The sequence below is a fragment of the Anolis sagrei genome, chromosome 3 (assembly GCF_037176765.1).
Source record: "Anolis sagrei isolate rAnoSag1 chromosome 3, rAnoSag1.mat, whole genome shotgun sequence".
NCBI lineage: Eukaryota > Metazoa > Chordata > Lepidosauria > Squamata > Dactyloidae > Anolis > Anolis sagrei.
In genome coordinates this window covers 154,217,007-154,231,686 of record NC_090023.1, presented here as the reverse complement: position 1 = coordinate 154,231,686, position 14,680 = coordinate 154,217,007, and the positions used below count along the sequence as shown (strand labels likewise).

The following is a 14,680-nucleotide window of genomic DNA, read 5'->3' as shown; positions in this document are numbered from 1 at the left end:
TTTGTGGTGGTACACTGCTTTTTGCCATGCTTTCTTAGGCAGGAGGATTTGGCTGGAGTTTCGTTGAGCCTTTAATCACCATAGTGCTTTCAGGCCACTATGAGTCTATGGTTTTCCTGTTATTTTAGCTGTTATTGCTGTTTTAATTACTGGATTTTATTTCTAAGATTGCTTAGTAATTTGTATTGAATTTGTACTGAAAGGTGTGCTATTGGAGGTATGTAAATGATTTTTAAATACTATTTCCTTCAGAAGAAACTGATCTCACATTTTTGAATACTGTGAAAAAAAAATCAAGATTATATCATCTTGAGAGTGGTTATATGTATCTTACCTGGACTTGATATAGACCCTGAGACTAAACTGTTGAGAGCAATAACCGTCAAAGGCTTTCATGGCTGGAATCACTGGGTTGTTGTAGGTTTTGTAGATTGGATGGCCATATTCTAGAAGCATTCTCTCCTGATGTTTCGCCTGCATCTGTGGCAAGCATCCTCAGTCCTCGTTGTTAGAAACAGCACCAGGAGAAATAATCTGTGTGAAATTGGGGTTGTGGGAAGTTGAGGTATTTGTGAGGGAAAGTGCAGATGTCACAGCTTCTGTGCTCCTGCTTTATGGATCCCTTTGGTCCCATCGACAATATTTAATGCAGTTTCAAACCAGCATTGAAGAAAGTGGTTTCACTGTGTTATCTGATTGCATCAGAAATCCTGGAACTGGTTTGAGGTGATGTGGATGACACAAACCACAGATCACTGGTGACTTTTTACGTGCTTTTGTAGAAGTTGTGTGACCAGTGCAGTTTGAAGCTAGCCTTGAACAGCATCAAATGGTCATTGTAAATTTGGCTTTCATGCCAGAATCTGAATGGCTTCTGGGGTCATTGGCCATGACTGAATGCCAGCATGTTTTTGCTCTTGTGAAAGACAAACAGCATATTCTTATCGACACTGAGACTTAACTATGCAGCAAAATTGCTATCTACAATGGAATCAAAGGATTTAAGTGCTTGGCTAGAAATGAATTGGCAGCCAGCAATCATTTTCTCAGTTTACAGTGAATGGTTAACATAGTCTGTGTTCAAAATTCCAACACCTACGTTCCCTAGTTAGAGCTATTTTTGGTGGGGGATGTTGTAAGAGACCTGCATACTAGGCTGCTGAGCACAAAATATCTGGAGTGATTAGTTTTGAAAGGAACGTGAATCATTTTGATGATTATGAAAATATTTGGAAGTGGGTGAGATTTGGTTATTTGAAAAAATCTGATTTCAAACACCACGTAGGAACACACTATGGTTTTAGAGCCGCAGGAAATTATCACATTTGTGACAAAATGAGATCACCCATTCTTTAAAAATACTTGAATAACTTAAGCATTTGCACCACCATCATAATATTAAGGTTATACACTCAGCATCCTATGAATGGAACCTCACTGACTGACATTGTTACAGGTGTACCAAAATGGTCAGAGTACTTCCCCATTGGGAAATAAATGAAATTAGTTTTTTTTATTATATCAGAAGCGACTTGAGAATATACTGCAAGTTGCTTCCAGTGTGAGAGAATTGGCCGTCTGCAAGGACATTGTCCAAGGGATGCCCAGATGTGTTACCATCCTGTAAGAGGATTCTCTCATGTCCCTGCATGAGAAGCTGGGGCTGACAGACGGGAGCTCACCCCATCTTGCGGATTTGAACCGTCAACCTTCAGGCTTTCAGGTCAGCAGTTCCGCCAGCATGGCTCCATGAAATTGGGTGAACATGGATTACAAAACACTACAGTGAAAGGGGTATATAAATAAATGCTCTGCCTGAAAAAAAATTGCATGGCTATTTTATGTTTGTATTTCTTCATTCTGAAATTATGCTTTCCAACAAATGAGGTGATACTGAGATAAATAGTAGATAGATAGATAGATAGATAGATAGATAGATAGATAGATAGATGATAGATAGATAGAAAGACAGGCAGATATTGGCTAGAGAATTACATGATGCTGAATATTTCTGTCTTTTGTATTCCACCACGTTATAACAAGGGCTTGTTTATTAGCTGACAAGAGTTCTCCTCCCTATACCCACTGAGGTGGACTTGAAAAGGTAGATAAATAGATTATATGCTGTCAGGTGGAAGAGAGGAGATTGAATAGATTGTTTTCCCAAGGCAAGCTTCCTTTGCTTTTCCCATAGCCATTATGATGTACTATCCAAGGAAGTGACTGTAACCATTTACAAAGAAATCCAATGCAGTGATCAATTCTAGAAGGAAAAAATAGCTGCTCTGTCATATATTTGCAATTATAATAGTACTGAGAATCCAGAATATGCTGTTTTATCATTATAAAAGAAACAAAATAGGCGATGGCGGCCTATTTTACCTTTTTTCTTGATTATTTGCATTAATTCTCTCATTATTTCACATGCTGTCAGTGTTGGGAATCAAGGATTAGTACAATTGTTGCAACCAGCTCCTTACCCTGGACACCTGTCAGTTCTGCATTTAGTTTTTCCATGTGTTTAACAACCTGCATCTCTTTTGATTTGCAGGACAAATTGTGTCCGTGGTAAGTGTGGTGGAATAAGGTTTGGTAATCAGTGAAATAGTACACAGCCTGCGTTGGTGTCTAGTGACTTAGACAAAGTTGATGATAATATGTACAGATAAACCTGAGCTCTTTGGCACAGAGATCTAAAAACCACTCAGCTGCTATTTGATACGGAATCCAAATTTTAAGAGAAAGTGAGAAACGACAGGTTTTTCTAACTGTTGCTGTTCAGACTTTGGGGAAATAGTAAGTTGAGAAATACCTGACAGACTATACTGTGAAATTAAGGGAGAGAAGAAAAGCCATTATTTCCTCTATAACCAGCAGGTGATTCAGTAGGTCTATTTTCACTGGAACTAGTAATTGGATTTATGCCCAAACTACTTAGGGAATTTGAACAAAACTGTAATGTGAAGATTTCCAAAAATGCTCCTCCAAATTGGATCAGGTTGTGGCGCAGCTAGTTGGGAGTCAGCCGCATTAAAAAAAAATCACTACTGACCAAGAGGTCATGAGTTCGAAGCCAGCCCGGGTCGGAGTGAGCTTCTGGCCATTTGTCTAGCTTGCTGTCGACCTTTGGAGCCCAAAAGACAGTTGCATCTGCCAAGTAGGAAATTTAGGTACCGCTTATGTGGGGAGGCTAATTTAACTAATTTATGACACCATAAAAAACTCTCCAGCAGCGTGCAAAGGAATGAGGAAGTACTCCATTGGTGTCACAAGTGGATGGTGAAGCGACAGCTCCCCTGGTGGTTGGAATTCAAAAAGCATACCCTCATGAAGCTGGAAAGTTAAACAGCCTCTGAGTCTCTGTCTATATATGTTATGTGTCTATGGCATTGAATGTTTGCCATGTATGTGTGCATTGTGATCCGCCCTGAGTCCCCTGTGTGGTGAGAAGGGCAGAATATAAATACTGCAAATAAATAAATAGATGTCAAATTGGCAAATGAAAGTTAAGTCTAAATAAGTGGAAACTGTATTGAGACAACAACAACAACATAAAAGTCTCATCTTCACATATACACTGATGGGATCTCAGTTGACATTCCACTAATATGTGGGTTCTGGAATTATTCCGATGCTGGGAATAATTAGGAGAAAAAAATCCTGCCTTTATAAAAAAAAAATCTATGGTGGAATTACACTGCACATTTTGGTCACTGCACATTGGGAAGTCTGACTTGGCCAAGGTAGTCCACGCTCTGGTTACATCCCGTATAGACTACTGCAACGGGCTCTACATGGAATTGCCTTTGAAGACTGTCCGGAAGCTTCAAATGGTCCAATAGGCAGCAGCCAGGTTACTAACAGGAGCAGCGGTCAGGGAGTATAAAACTCCTTTGTTGCACCAACTCCACTGGCTGCCAATTTTCTACTGGGCACAATTCAAAGTGCTGGCTCTAGCCTATAAAGCCCTAAACAGTTCTGGCCCAACTTACCTATCCGAACGTATCTCCTCCTATGAACTGGCTAGGATGTTAAGATCGTCTGGGGAGGCCCTGCTCTCGATCCTGCCTGCATCACAAATACATTTGGCGGGGACGAGAGACAGGGCCTTCTCAGTGGTGGCCCCTTGGCTATGGAACACCCTTCCCAGAGATATTAGATCGGCCCCTTCTCTGTTAGCATTTTGTAGGAAGAAGAGACCTGATTATTAAGACCTGGTTATTTGAGCAGGCTGGTTATTAAGATCTTGTTATTCGAGCAGGCATTCAAAAAGACAGTGTAACAAATATTGGAACATGAAACGACTGGATGACAAGATTGGATCTTGATTTTAACTAAGATACGCCATGAGTTATGTAGTATTGACTTTGTAATGTTTGTATATTGATGCTATGGTTTTTTATTGTTTTAATCTGTTTTATGATGTTCAAGCATTGAATTTTCCTACTGTAAACCGCTTTGAGTCGCCCAAGGTCTGAGCGGTATATAAATACAGTAAATAAATAAATAAAAACAATATTGTAGTGCTCGAAAAAGTGCAGAGAAGAGCAACAGAAATGATCAGAGAGTAGGAGCAATTTCACTTTGTGGAAAGATTGCAATGTTTAAGGCTGTTTAGTCTGGGAGTAGGGAGGGATTCAGGAGATGTAACAAGAGGTTTATAAACTTATTTGCGCTGTGGACAAATTAAATAAGGAACAGCTATACTGACCATATTATTGGAGATTTCTGGTTTTCTGAAGCTTCTTGGAAATTTAGACTGTTGTGAATACTCCCAAGAATAGCATTTTGCATGTAGTTGATAGTGGCAGAAGGATGTTTTAAAATTACATGCAAAGAAAGGTAAATGTGGAATGGGAGGAACGCAAAGTTGATTTGTAGCTTTGTGGGAGCAGGTCTGTTAGTTGCCTCAAAGATCAATCAAGCTTGATCCACAATGTTTTTGTTGAACTCATACATTTCTGACTTTGGGTGATTGGTATAGCAATGATTCCTTGCTTGGTCCACTTGGCGCTTCTTCCATTTGCCAGAATCAGGAGGGAGATAAAAGCTGGATCCTTAGTCACAAACAAGGCAGGTTGTTTTGAGCACGAGTCTTTATAAGTAGGTCCTTTGAACAACAATGAAATAGCCAGCTTGAACATTTACATTTTTATTATTTGAGATGATTGCTTGTTACAGTATACTGAGGATTGTTTCACATCTCTGTAGGCAGTTTTTTTTTTGTAAACACAGTGTCTAGCGTAATAGTTAGCTTACAGAAAGAAACCTTTCTCCTGCCCCTTTGTCTGGGAACAAGCTTATTTTCAAACCATATTTCCCAGTGAGGTGCTCAGACCTCTCGTGTAAAAGGAGTGGTTACAGGTTTTGGCAATCTGACTCATTGATTTCTGGAATAACTGGGACATGTAATGGAGACACATAGAATTACACAGCAGAAACCCAAGAGACAGAAGCAATACTTTGGTATTAACTTTTGATTATGCAAGCGTATCCAAAAAGGATAACATAGTGGGTTAATGTTCCAGCATTCTTTAGAAAAATGACCCCTCCCTCTTTTTTTAACATCATGAGATCACGAACGAGATACAAAAATGTAAAGCCATGTCTGCTAACCATTTCAGCTAAGCTCTGTAAGTCAGATCAACTTCCAAAACACCATACCAAAGTCAAAATATCACACCCATTAGCTTTACTCTCTTCTAAAAAAAGGAGCAGACCCTTAGACACATTTTCCAGATGGACACAGAGAAAAAAAATAACAAAAAGAGAGTAAAGACTATATTAAATAAAAGGTTTTGTCTATGCATGAGTCACAAGAAAAAAAAGAAAGAACTGTGTATCCTAAAGTTTCTCAAGAACAGATAGAGATGAAGCACAGACTATCTGTTAACTGTGCTTTGCGAAATGCGATCTGGCTTTGGGATGAATGCTTTCTCCAGAAGACTCTTTATTTTCACCACAATAAATCAGATGGCCTAGAGATCGACATTAGCTGTGACTGAGATAAGGGATTCCATTTTATTGTGGTCTGAAAACATCTTTTACTGGGATATTGGAAACATTGGTTCATCTTATCCAATTGAACAGCCGGATTCAACTAAAGAGGCCAAGGGAAAGCATTGCCGGTTCTTATTCCCACAATTAACAGAGAGCCAGTCCCATCTCTGTGCTGTCCCATTAGTTGTGCAGTGGATGCCAAAAATTCAGAGTTTGACCTGAAAGGGCTGAAACTCAGGCATGACTACAATCGGAGTCCCTTTATGCTAGGTCATTTCAAAACATCCTGAGCAGATTTTGAAAAATCAATGAAATGGACATGAATGAAAGTAAATTGTGTCAGGAGGGCATTCTGAGATCATGTCTCTATTACAAGTATATCTGGTATCAAAGTTTTCCATTGTGCTAAAGGTAAGAAGAGTTTAACCCTGATTTAAAACAAAACACACATCTGTTTTCCCATTCTGGTACAACAATGTATTTTACAGGTTTCCAAGTCATCAAATGTTGAGCCTCAACACCAACTTGGTCGTGTAAAGCTCTTGGTCCCAAATCCCCTTTAATTTAGGATTTGCTACTGCCAACAACATGGTAACACTTAACTGCAGGGTAAGCTCAGGATTATGGGAGAAAATTGTTCCCATCATATAATTTGTGCTTCTTGCTTTGATCCATTTGCCTTTCCTTAGCAGTGGAAATAACTGGATAATGAAACAACAACATTTCTCCCCCTCTCCCTTTGTGGCAGTTCTAGCACTGAGCCTTTGCCCTGAATACTGTAAGCATGGAGCCAGGTGGCCACAACTAATACAAATTGACCAAAAGGGACAACTTGGAGTATGGCAAAAAACCTAACCAAGCACTAGTATTTTGATGTGACCCAGTTTGATATGCCTTCAAAAAAGGGAGAAAGTCAATTACAGCAAATACAGTATTGATCACAAGAGAGAAAGAGAAAGAAAAAAAACACTTCAGGAACTGCTAAAAAGTGAGGGGAAAGTTTCCCATTCTAGAAATTCCTGTTGCTTCAACCAGTTGTTAATCGACAAAGAATAAGCCAAGGGGAAGGCTATTCTTTGGACATTTGTTTCCCTCCTGAATTCGTTACCTTGCACCAAGAAACTGTTAACTATCAAACTTGTCCATTAATTTTGCCGCTGAGGGTGAAACCATCCAGTTAGCATATACACTATCATTTGCATATCTTGAAAACACAGACTTAGGGCCATCGCATCTTGTGAGTGGAACGGGGCTCTCCTCAGGCCAGTTCGGGTATGACATGCCTAAAAATGAAAACAGATAATTTTTTCTGCACTGAAGAACCAAAACTTCATGTGCAGACAGTAAGGCCCTTGGCAAAACTCCCTTCAAAAATTACAAGCCAAATTACAAAAGATATCCCTCCTTTTTGAAAAAAACAAAACAAACAAACAACAATCAAACAGAGAACTGTGTTTCAAAGGCACTGAAGCACAAGTTGCAGTGAAGGCCAAACCATGGAAATTAAATAAATAAAGTGCTCTTCTGATATATCCCAGTACAAGCTAAGACATTTGCTCCTGGTAAATCTTTGGATCTCAGAATCTTATATTTCATGGGAATACAGCAGCAGCTTGGTTATTGCAGTGGAGTATTCCTGTGGTCCATAAAGTGCTCAGAGCAGTAATAAGCCTATATACTTGCCAATTCAGAATAGTTTAAACACTTAGCATGCATGCATCAATCCTAAAAACACTATCCCATCAAAGTCAATAGGGTGCATATATATATATATAGTATTTTCTTTAAACAGCAGGGGCCCTGGAAGAACTTCCACAGGGACCACTGAAGTTCATGAATGTCCAATCTGACGTTTAAGTCCTCCTCTTCTTGAATCTATTTGTATACTTTGGGGAAAATCCTGGATCACTTCTTGAAAGGACCCAACTAAGACACTCATAAATAAAACTTAATTCAAGGGTCTCTTCTAAATATAATAGCTATAGTCTAGACTGTGTAAGGGGTCATCCAAAGTACTTCTTGGCCTCAGCAGGGTCAGCCTATCATTTAGCTATTTTAAAACATTTTCATTAGTTCAAGGATATAAATATGAATTTAAGAAATGGAGCTCAAGGATTAGACTCCAAATCAGTACCTTGGTGCTGACAAATCAAAAGAATGGGCAAAGGAGAAAACCTTGATGGCTTTGGGTGGAAGTAATTTAAAAAAGCATTAATAGCAGATGGAAAGCATTTAATTATGAGACAAAATTGTAGGAGTTTTGGCAAGAACCGTCTTTACTGTCCATCTCACCACCACAATATTAAAGCACATTCCTTTTAAGACACTTGCGACAACATTCAAAACATGGCTTAGATGCTGACATTTTCATGAGAAACCAAAAGCATGTGAAAACAGCAGAGGTGGCTTTCATGTGGTCCCCTCCAGTTCAGCTTCCAAACAGCTACACAGCTGCACTTGCTCTACTCTGATCCTTTACCCCACTTTGTAAGCTGATTCTTCCAACTTTCCTTTCTCTTTTCCCACCCGAAATTCCATTACTTAGTAAGCAGCCATGGCTGACTGGGAACTTAAAATATACAAACAATGGTTGGGACTTAGGAATCCATCGGAATAAAAACAAGAATGGACCCTTTAACAGTGAAACATGAGGAACACCCCAAATCTTCAGGCAGTAAAAAAGTCTTGGTTGCTTGCAATGAAAAATTCCAAATACTGTGATGCACTTAAATGCTCCCAACACTTGTATAGACAAAAGTATAGTTTTAGTTGGATTTCTAGTATATTTTTAAAACATCCCCTGAGAGTACTTCCCTGATCTAGATTTTTTTTCTTTATCATACAATGTATATTTACTCATGTTACGTGTTTTCACATCCTTTTAAATTTTTTAAACACAGCTGCAAAAAACGGCTAAAGTAAGAACCTAATGCAGAGTTTGACAGTGACAAATGAAAGGAAAAAAACCTTGCCAAGCAAATTTTGATTGGATTCATTCAGACAAATAATATTCTAAAAGGTAATACAGAGAGCGTGAGGACAGTGAAGAAGAAAATCACTTTGGGTGTGTGTTGCTAGAATCTAGTAAATGCATGTGAAATTCTACCATAGAGTTTGTTTTCAATCCATGTGGAAGGAAGGGTTCGAGGGAGGGGAGCATTATTACAATCCACGAGGGGTGTTTCCTCTTCGGAGAGTCCATCATCGTAAAGCAGCGAATCAGAGGGAGTGGAAGCAGCAAGGTCTAAATAGTCCTAAGCAAACAAAGAAAAAAGGATAATTAACAACACAGTCAGTCCTTTGGCTCTCACTTCTTGCAGTTCTTGCGCCTTAAACTGGGGAACCAAATGCTTCGTTTTGGTGAGATCACCAGCTTCTGCTTTCTGCAAGAGCAGTATCCTTGGAGACATGCTTGTTTGGAGTAACACTAGACGCATTTCTTTCGAGGTATGCTCAATTACTACTCTCTATGAGTTGTGTTCCTTGCCAGCAAGTTAACATAGTGAATCTGGCAGGCAAATGTGGAAACTCTGCCCCCCTCCCCTCCATCTTCTGCCTCTTCCAAAAGAGCTGGAGAGAACTTAGTAAAATTATCAGCACGGCACGGAAGCTTCTCTGGCCAAGCCTTCATTCAACATGGAAGGAGCTACTCCAGAAGTACTGCATTTATACAATCAGTCTGGTACCATAATAAATGCATGCCAGGATAAGGGAGGGCAAAACCTTGTCTCATGCAAAGTTTCAGGAACTGTCATAAATGAGGGTAAATTAATTGGTGACTTAACATTTGAATATCAAACACTTTCCCAAATACATGAACAAGAGGGGTGAATTCATAAGCTTGGGAAATGCCTCTGTTTGCAGAACAACAAAAATACTAGCCATCCCCTGCCACGTATTGCTGTGGCCCAGTCTCTGTATATATGTATTTTGTGTGTATATATATGTGTGTGTGTGTGTGTGTGTGGTTGCATGTGTGTGTGTGGCTGGGTTTGTGCATGTGTTGTAATGTAATTTTTGTTTTTTGGCTTTTAAAGTCCCTTCTGTTGTGTTTTCAATGTTTTTATGAGTGACAGTCACTTGTTGGCCTGATAGGTGTATTGTGTCCAAATGTGTCAATTCGTCCAGTGGTTTTTGAGTTATGTTAATCCCACAAACGAACATTACATTTTTATTTATATGGATGGGGAAAATCTCTAAGGGATGCAAGAATGTGAAAAACATGTTTTTCCTATTTCTACAACCCGAAAGCTCTGTATTGTCCAGAATGCTGCAGCCAGGTTACTCACAAAAACACCCATGAAATGCCATATAACACCAGTGCTGCGGCATCTACACTGGCTCCCAATTGAGAATCGTGGTTTGTATAAGATGCTGGTCCTGACCTTTAAAACTTTATATGGCCATGGTCCATTGTATCTTAGAGACCGTCTCTCCTTCTACCATCATCGGAGGTCACCACGACCATCCCAACGCGATTTGCTTTATATACTGGGTCCTAGGGAAGAGCACTTGGAAAGCACCAGACGCAGGGCCTTCTCCATTTCTGCCCCTGCCTTATGGAATTCCTTGCCTCCCTATTTGAGAGCCATGCGTGACTTAGGGCATTTTATCCTAGCACTTAAGACCTGGCTTTTTACTAGAGCATTTGACCCATGTTAATTTTAATATTTGTATGTATGTGTTTTATCCTGTATAATTTCTGCAATGTAAATCGCCTGGAGCATCTCGGATGGAGGGCGATTAATAAGTAATTAAAGATGATGATGATGATGATAAAAACAGTTCAGAGTAAGCCCACAGAATGCTGATCGATTGTAGAGAGTTGAAAACCAGGTAAGGTAAGGAACAGAATGGGTAGAAGTTAAGAATAAAATAAGAGATTCTGAAGTATTTTTAAATGGTAGTGAGAAGCACTTTGTCAAAGATCCAAAGCCTGCCATCATCACTTGTTGGAAGTGGAGAACAGGAGTCTGGAGAAGAACTGGAGTGGATAGTGTGTAGCAGCCGAGAGAAGAAAAAGGCTTTAAAAGCATAGGGATTCTTGAAGGGGCTGAAATACTGAGAGAGATAACAGATTGTAACCCATAAACATTTAATATACAGTCCTCCACATGTACAGGTTGCACTTTGGAAAATTTGATTAATTACAGTTTTGATTAATATGCTTCTTCTCTGAATTTCCAGGTCCTCCAGCATGATTCAATGATCAACTTGATACGTTTGGACAGGCCCAGCGTACCTGTCCGAACGTATTTCCTTCTATGTCCCACCTCGGAGTTTAAGATCTTCGGGAGAGGCCCTGCTCTTGGCTCCGCCTCTATCACAAGTGAGGCTGGTGGGGACGAGGGACAGGGCCTTCTCGGTGGTGGCCCCTCGCCTGTGGAATTCACTCCCCGGGGAAATTAGGTTATCAACATCCTTCCTCTCCTTCAGAAGGAAGCTGAAAACATGGATATGGGACGAGGCCTTTGGGTAATCTGGCAGACTGACAAGGTAATGACGACCAGAACTTGGAAAGGACTATGGTAATGCTGAATGGACTTACGGATTTTAGAACTCAGTGAACGTTGGACATTAGATTGGCTTTTAATTGTTATTGTTTTAATTGATTGTTTTTAACTATTGTGGTTATTGCTGTTATGTAATTTATCTGTTGAAATGTTGATATGCAATTGTGCCGGTTGTAAGCCGCCCAGTCCCCCCTTGGGGGTTGAGAAGGGCGGGGTAGAAGTGCCTGAAATAAATAAATAAATAAATAAATAAACTTCCACTACTGAGTTGTCCTGGAAGACCTAGACATTTCTAGAGAACACTTTTCTGGGCATCTATAGATTTTCTAACGTGATTTTGTGGTCAGTCTCTACAGAACTGGCAAAAGAATTGCTCTGGAGGAGCTAGAGCTTTCTAGAACAGGAGTCTCCAAACTAAGGCTGGATGCGGCCCTCCAAGGTCATTTACTTGTCCCCCACCCTAAATTTTAGACTTAGGGTCATCCTAAGTCTGAAATGACTTGAAGCACACAACAGCAATCCTAATTAATTTGACCCTCTCACAAGCCACACTTCACATGGAAATACTTGTAAGTTGATGTTGGTTAAAATTATCCTTCATTTTAAATATTGTATTGCTTTTCCTATTGCTATGCACACTACAAATAAGTGTGCATGGGAATGCATTCCATGTTTATTTATTTTTTTCAAACTATAGTCTGGTCCCTCAGTCTAAAAGAACGTGAACCGACCCTCTGCTTAAAAAGGTTGAAGACCCAGGTTCTAGAGAGATATCATCTTTGGTTAAAAAGAAAATCTTTTTTTCACTTTCTTGGGGAGGGGGGGAGAGTGTCCTTCATCTCTAATCCCAGTGAATATGGAAGGCCGACTGTACTGTGCAAATGATGGGATGCCATTTGAGAACTGTAACAAATATATATATGAATAAATCACAATATGCAGAGATAAATCTGTTTAAAGGTACTTCAGTATAAATATTTTTTTCCTTTTCTGAGGAGCTAAGCCTTTAGCCCCTCCATTTATTTATCTACCTTTCATTAGTCAGTTAATATTTTAAATTTTCTTTTCTTTATTAGTTTAATAACTTTGGGTAGTTTCACACGATACACAACCTTACGTTCCAAAATGCCCATTCCTAAAGGAAATACAGCTAATCACACCTCTCTACTAAATGGCATAGGGGCATCTTCTAAAGTGTTGGAAAGTCACACTTCACCATTTTTGTGTAGACAATGGACCACTACTCTGAAATCTACTTGCTTTTGTCAAAAGGCTTATATTTCTACTTGTGTACTTCTTCTTTCTTTAACCAAATGATGTATTTATTGTAAACAGATGCCATATATTCATTTCTCAGATACTTTTTTAGACTAAATATTTCCCAGGAAATTCAACTTCTTCAAATATGACTTCTTCACACTTCTCAACTGAGCTTGTTCTTTTCAAATATGAGAGGCAGAAAATGGATACAGTGTATAAAAGGAAGTCTTACCCAATCATTTCTATACAGCAGCATGCCTTGGAAAATCTGTTCTCACAAGGACAATGCTATAAAAAAACCACTTACCCTGCTCTTTACCATCATTTTCTCTAACTCTTTACTGATCTCAGCAAATGTTGGTCTCTTATCTGGTTCCTGTTTCCAACAGCGAAGCATCAGATTATACCTGCAAGAAAATACACAAGAAACTTTATATTGATCGAGGACTTATTCTGTGTCTTCAACTATATGTTCTCAAAAAAGAAGTAGGAGCAAGGTTTACTTTTGGTATGTTTTTTTTAAAGATATTTCATTCACATGTCACTTTTCTTTTTCAGTGACATCACAGAGGGCCACTTCACCTAAGCAACAGCCTTTGTGATCCTACATACATACATACTTTGACATAGATAGATAGATATATAGACTGATAGCCAAACAGACAGAAAGACAGAGGATTGCACTGTGAAGCAATTAACACAGTTCCGAGTGTCCTGAACACGAATCACTGGCCAAAGGCAGAAATACAAGCACACATACAAATTGGCATCATGTGGACACATGGCATGGGCATCGTGTGGACACATGATGAAAATAAAAATGAACTTTCTTGTTCTTTCTTTTCTAAGGCAAGTTTCTATCCCTTTTGACTGCAATCTTATACTTGATAATACAGGAGTGATACCAGTTAATATTTCAAAATCAGTGGAGTTGTATGCTCCTTGAGTGCTGCTCCTGTTAGTTACCTGGCTGCTGCCCGCTCGACCATTTGAAGCTTCCGAACAGTGTTCAAAGGCAACCCCACATACAGCGTGTTGCAGTAGTCTATACGGGATGTGACCAGAGCATGGACTACCATGGCCAAGTCAGACTTCCTAAGGTATGGGTGCAGCTGGTGCACAAGCTTTAACTGTGCAAGCGCTCCCCCCTGGTCACCTCCGAAATCTGAGTTTCCAGGCTCAGCAATGAGTCCAGGATCATACTCAAGCTGCAAACTTGCATCTTTTATCTTTGGACTATACTGTTTCTACCATTTCTACTGCTTTATTTACATATATTCTTCAATAAACTGCTTGCCAATTTTACCAAGCTGGTGTGGTGTTTGAAGTCAGAAGCATTCTTGCTCTAGAGTGCAACAGTTTGAGCCAATCTACTACTTTCTTAAAAGGAGAAAAGGAATCATACTAGTATTTGTGTACTGTTCACTAGCTATCCTCCTGCTCTTACAGGATCTTGCTGGGGTAAAAAGAACATGCATAATATTTTTATAGGTATAATCAACTACACAATTCTCTGGGATCCTAACCTTTGATGTTACTTACATTTCCTCACTGCAGTTTTCTGGCTTTTCCATCCTATAGCCTGTTTTTAAGAGGTTAAAGAGTCTCTCAGGAGCAATACCTGGATAGGGGTTACCCCCTAAAGTGACGATCTCCCACAGCAAAACTCCAAATGACCATCTGAAAGGTGAAAAAAAACAACACTCATATCATGATATATACTTTATATTAAGCTTTAGTTGTTTAAAGGATTTATGACTCCACCCACAGTGTGAATCATGGATGGGTAAAGTGCAGCACACAAGCAGTTTGTAGTCCTTAGTCTCACCCAGCATTCAATAATGTTTTAAGTTTCTTTTTTTTAATCGAAAACCCCTTTTGTCTCCAAATTCACCATAAGAAGCTTG

At 39.4% G+C, this 14,680-nt stretch overlaps 1 protein-coding gene across 1 annotated transcript in view; it reads right to left on the bottom strand.

Annotated features, from left to right (window-relative positions):
* Nucleotides 1-5,136: 5,136 nt before the first annotated feature.
* The window catches only part of RET (ret proto-oncogene), a 117,289-nt gene continuing 107,745 nt past the window's right edge, over nt 5,137-14,680 (bottom strand). Inside the window, exons 17-20 of the mRNA XM_060769053.2 lie at nt 14,316-14,453; nt 13,081-13,180; nt 9,107-9,254; nt 5,137-7,283 (exon numbers count right to left, since the gene is read on the bottom strand). Coding sequence (XP_060625036.2) covers nt 7,126-7,283; nt 9,107-9,254; nt 13,081-13,180; nt 14,316-14,453 — 544 coding nt within the window. The 3' untranslated portion in view covers nt 5,137-7,125. The remainder of the gene's footprint in view (nt 7,284-9,106; nt 9,255-13,080; nt 13,181-14,315; nt 14,454-14,680) is intronic.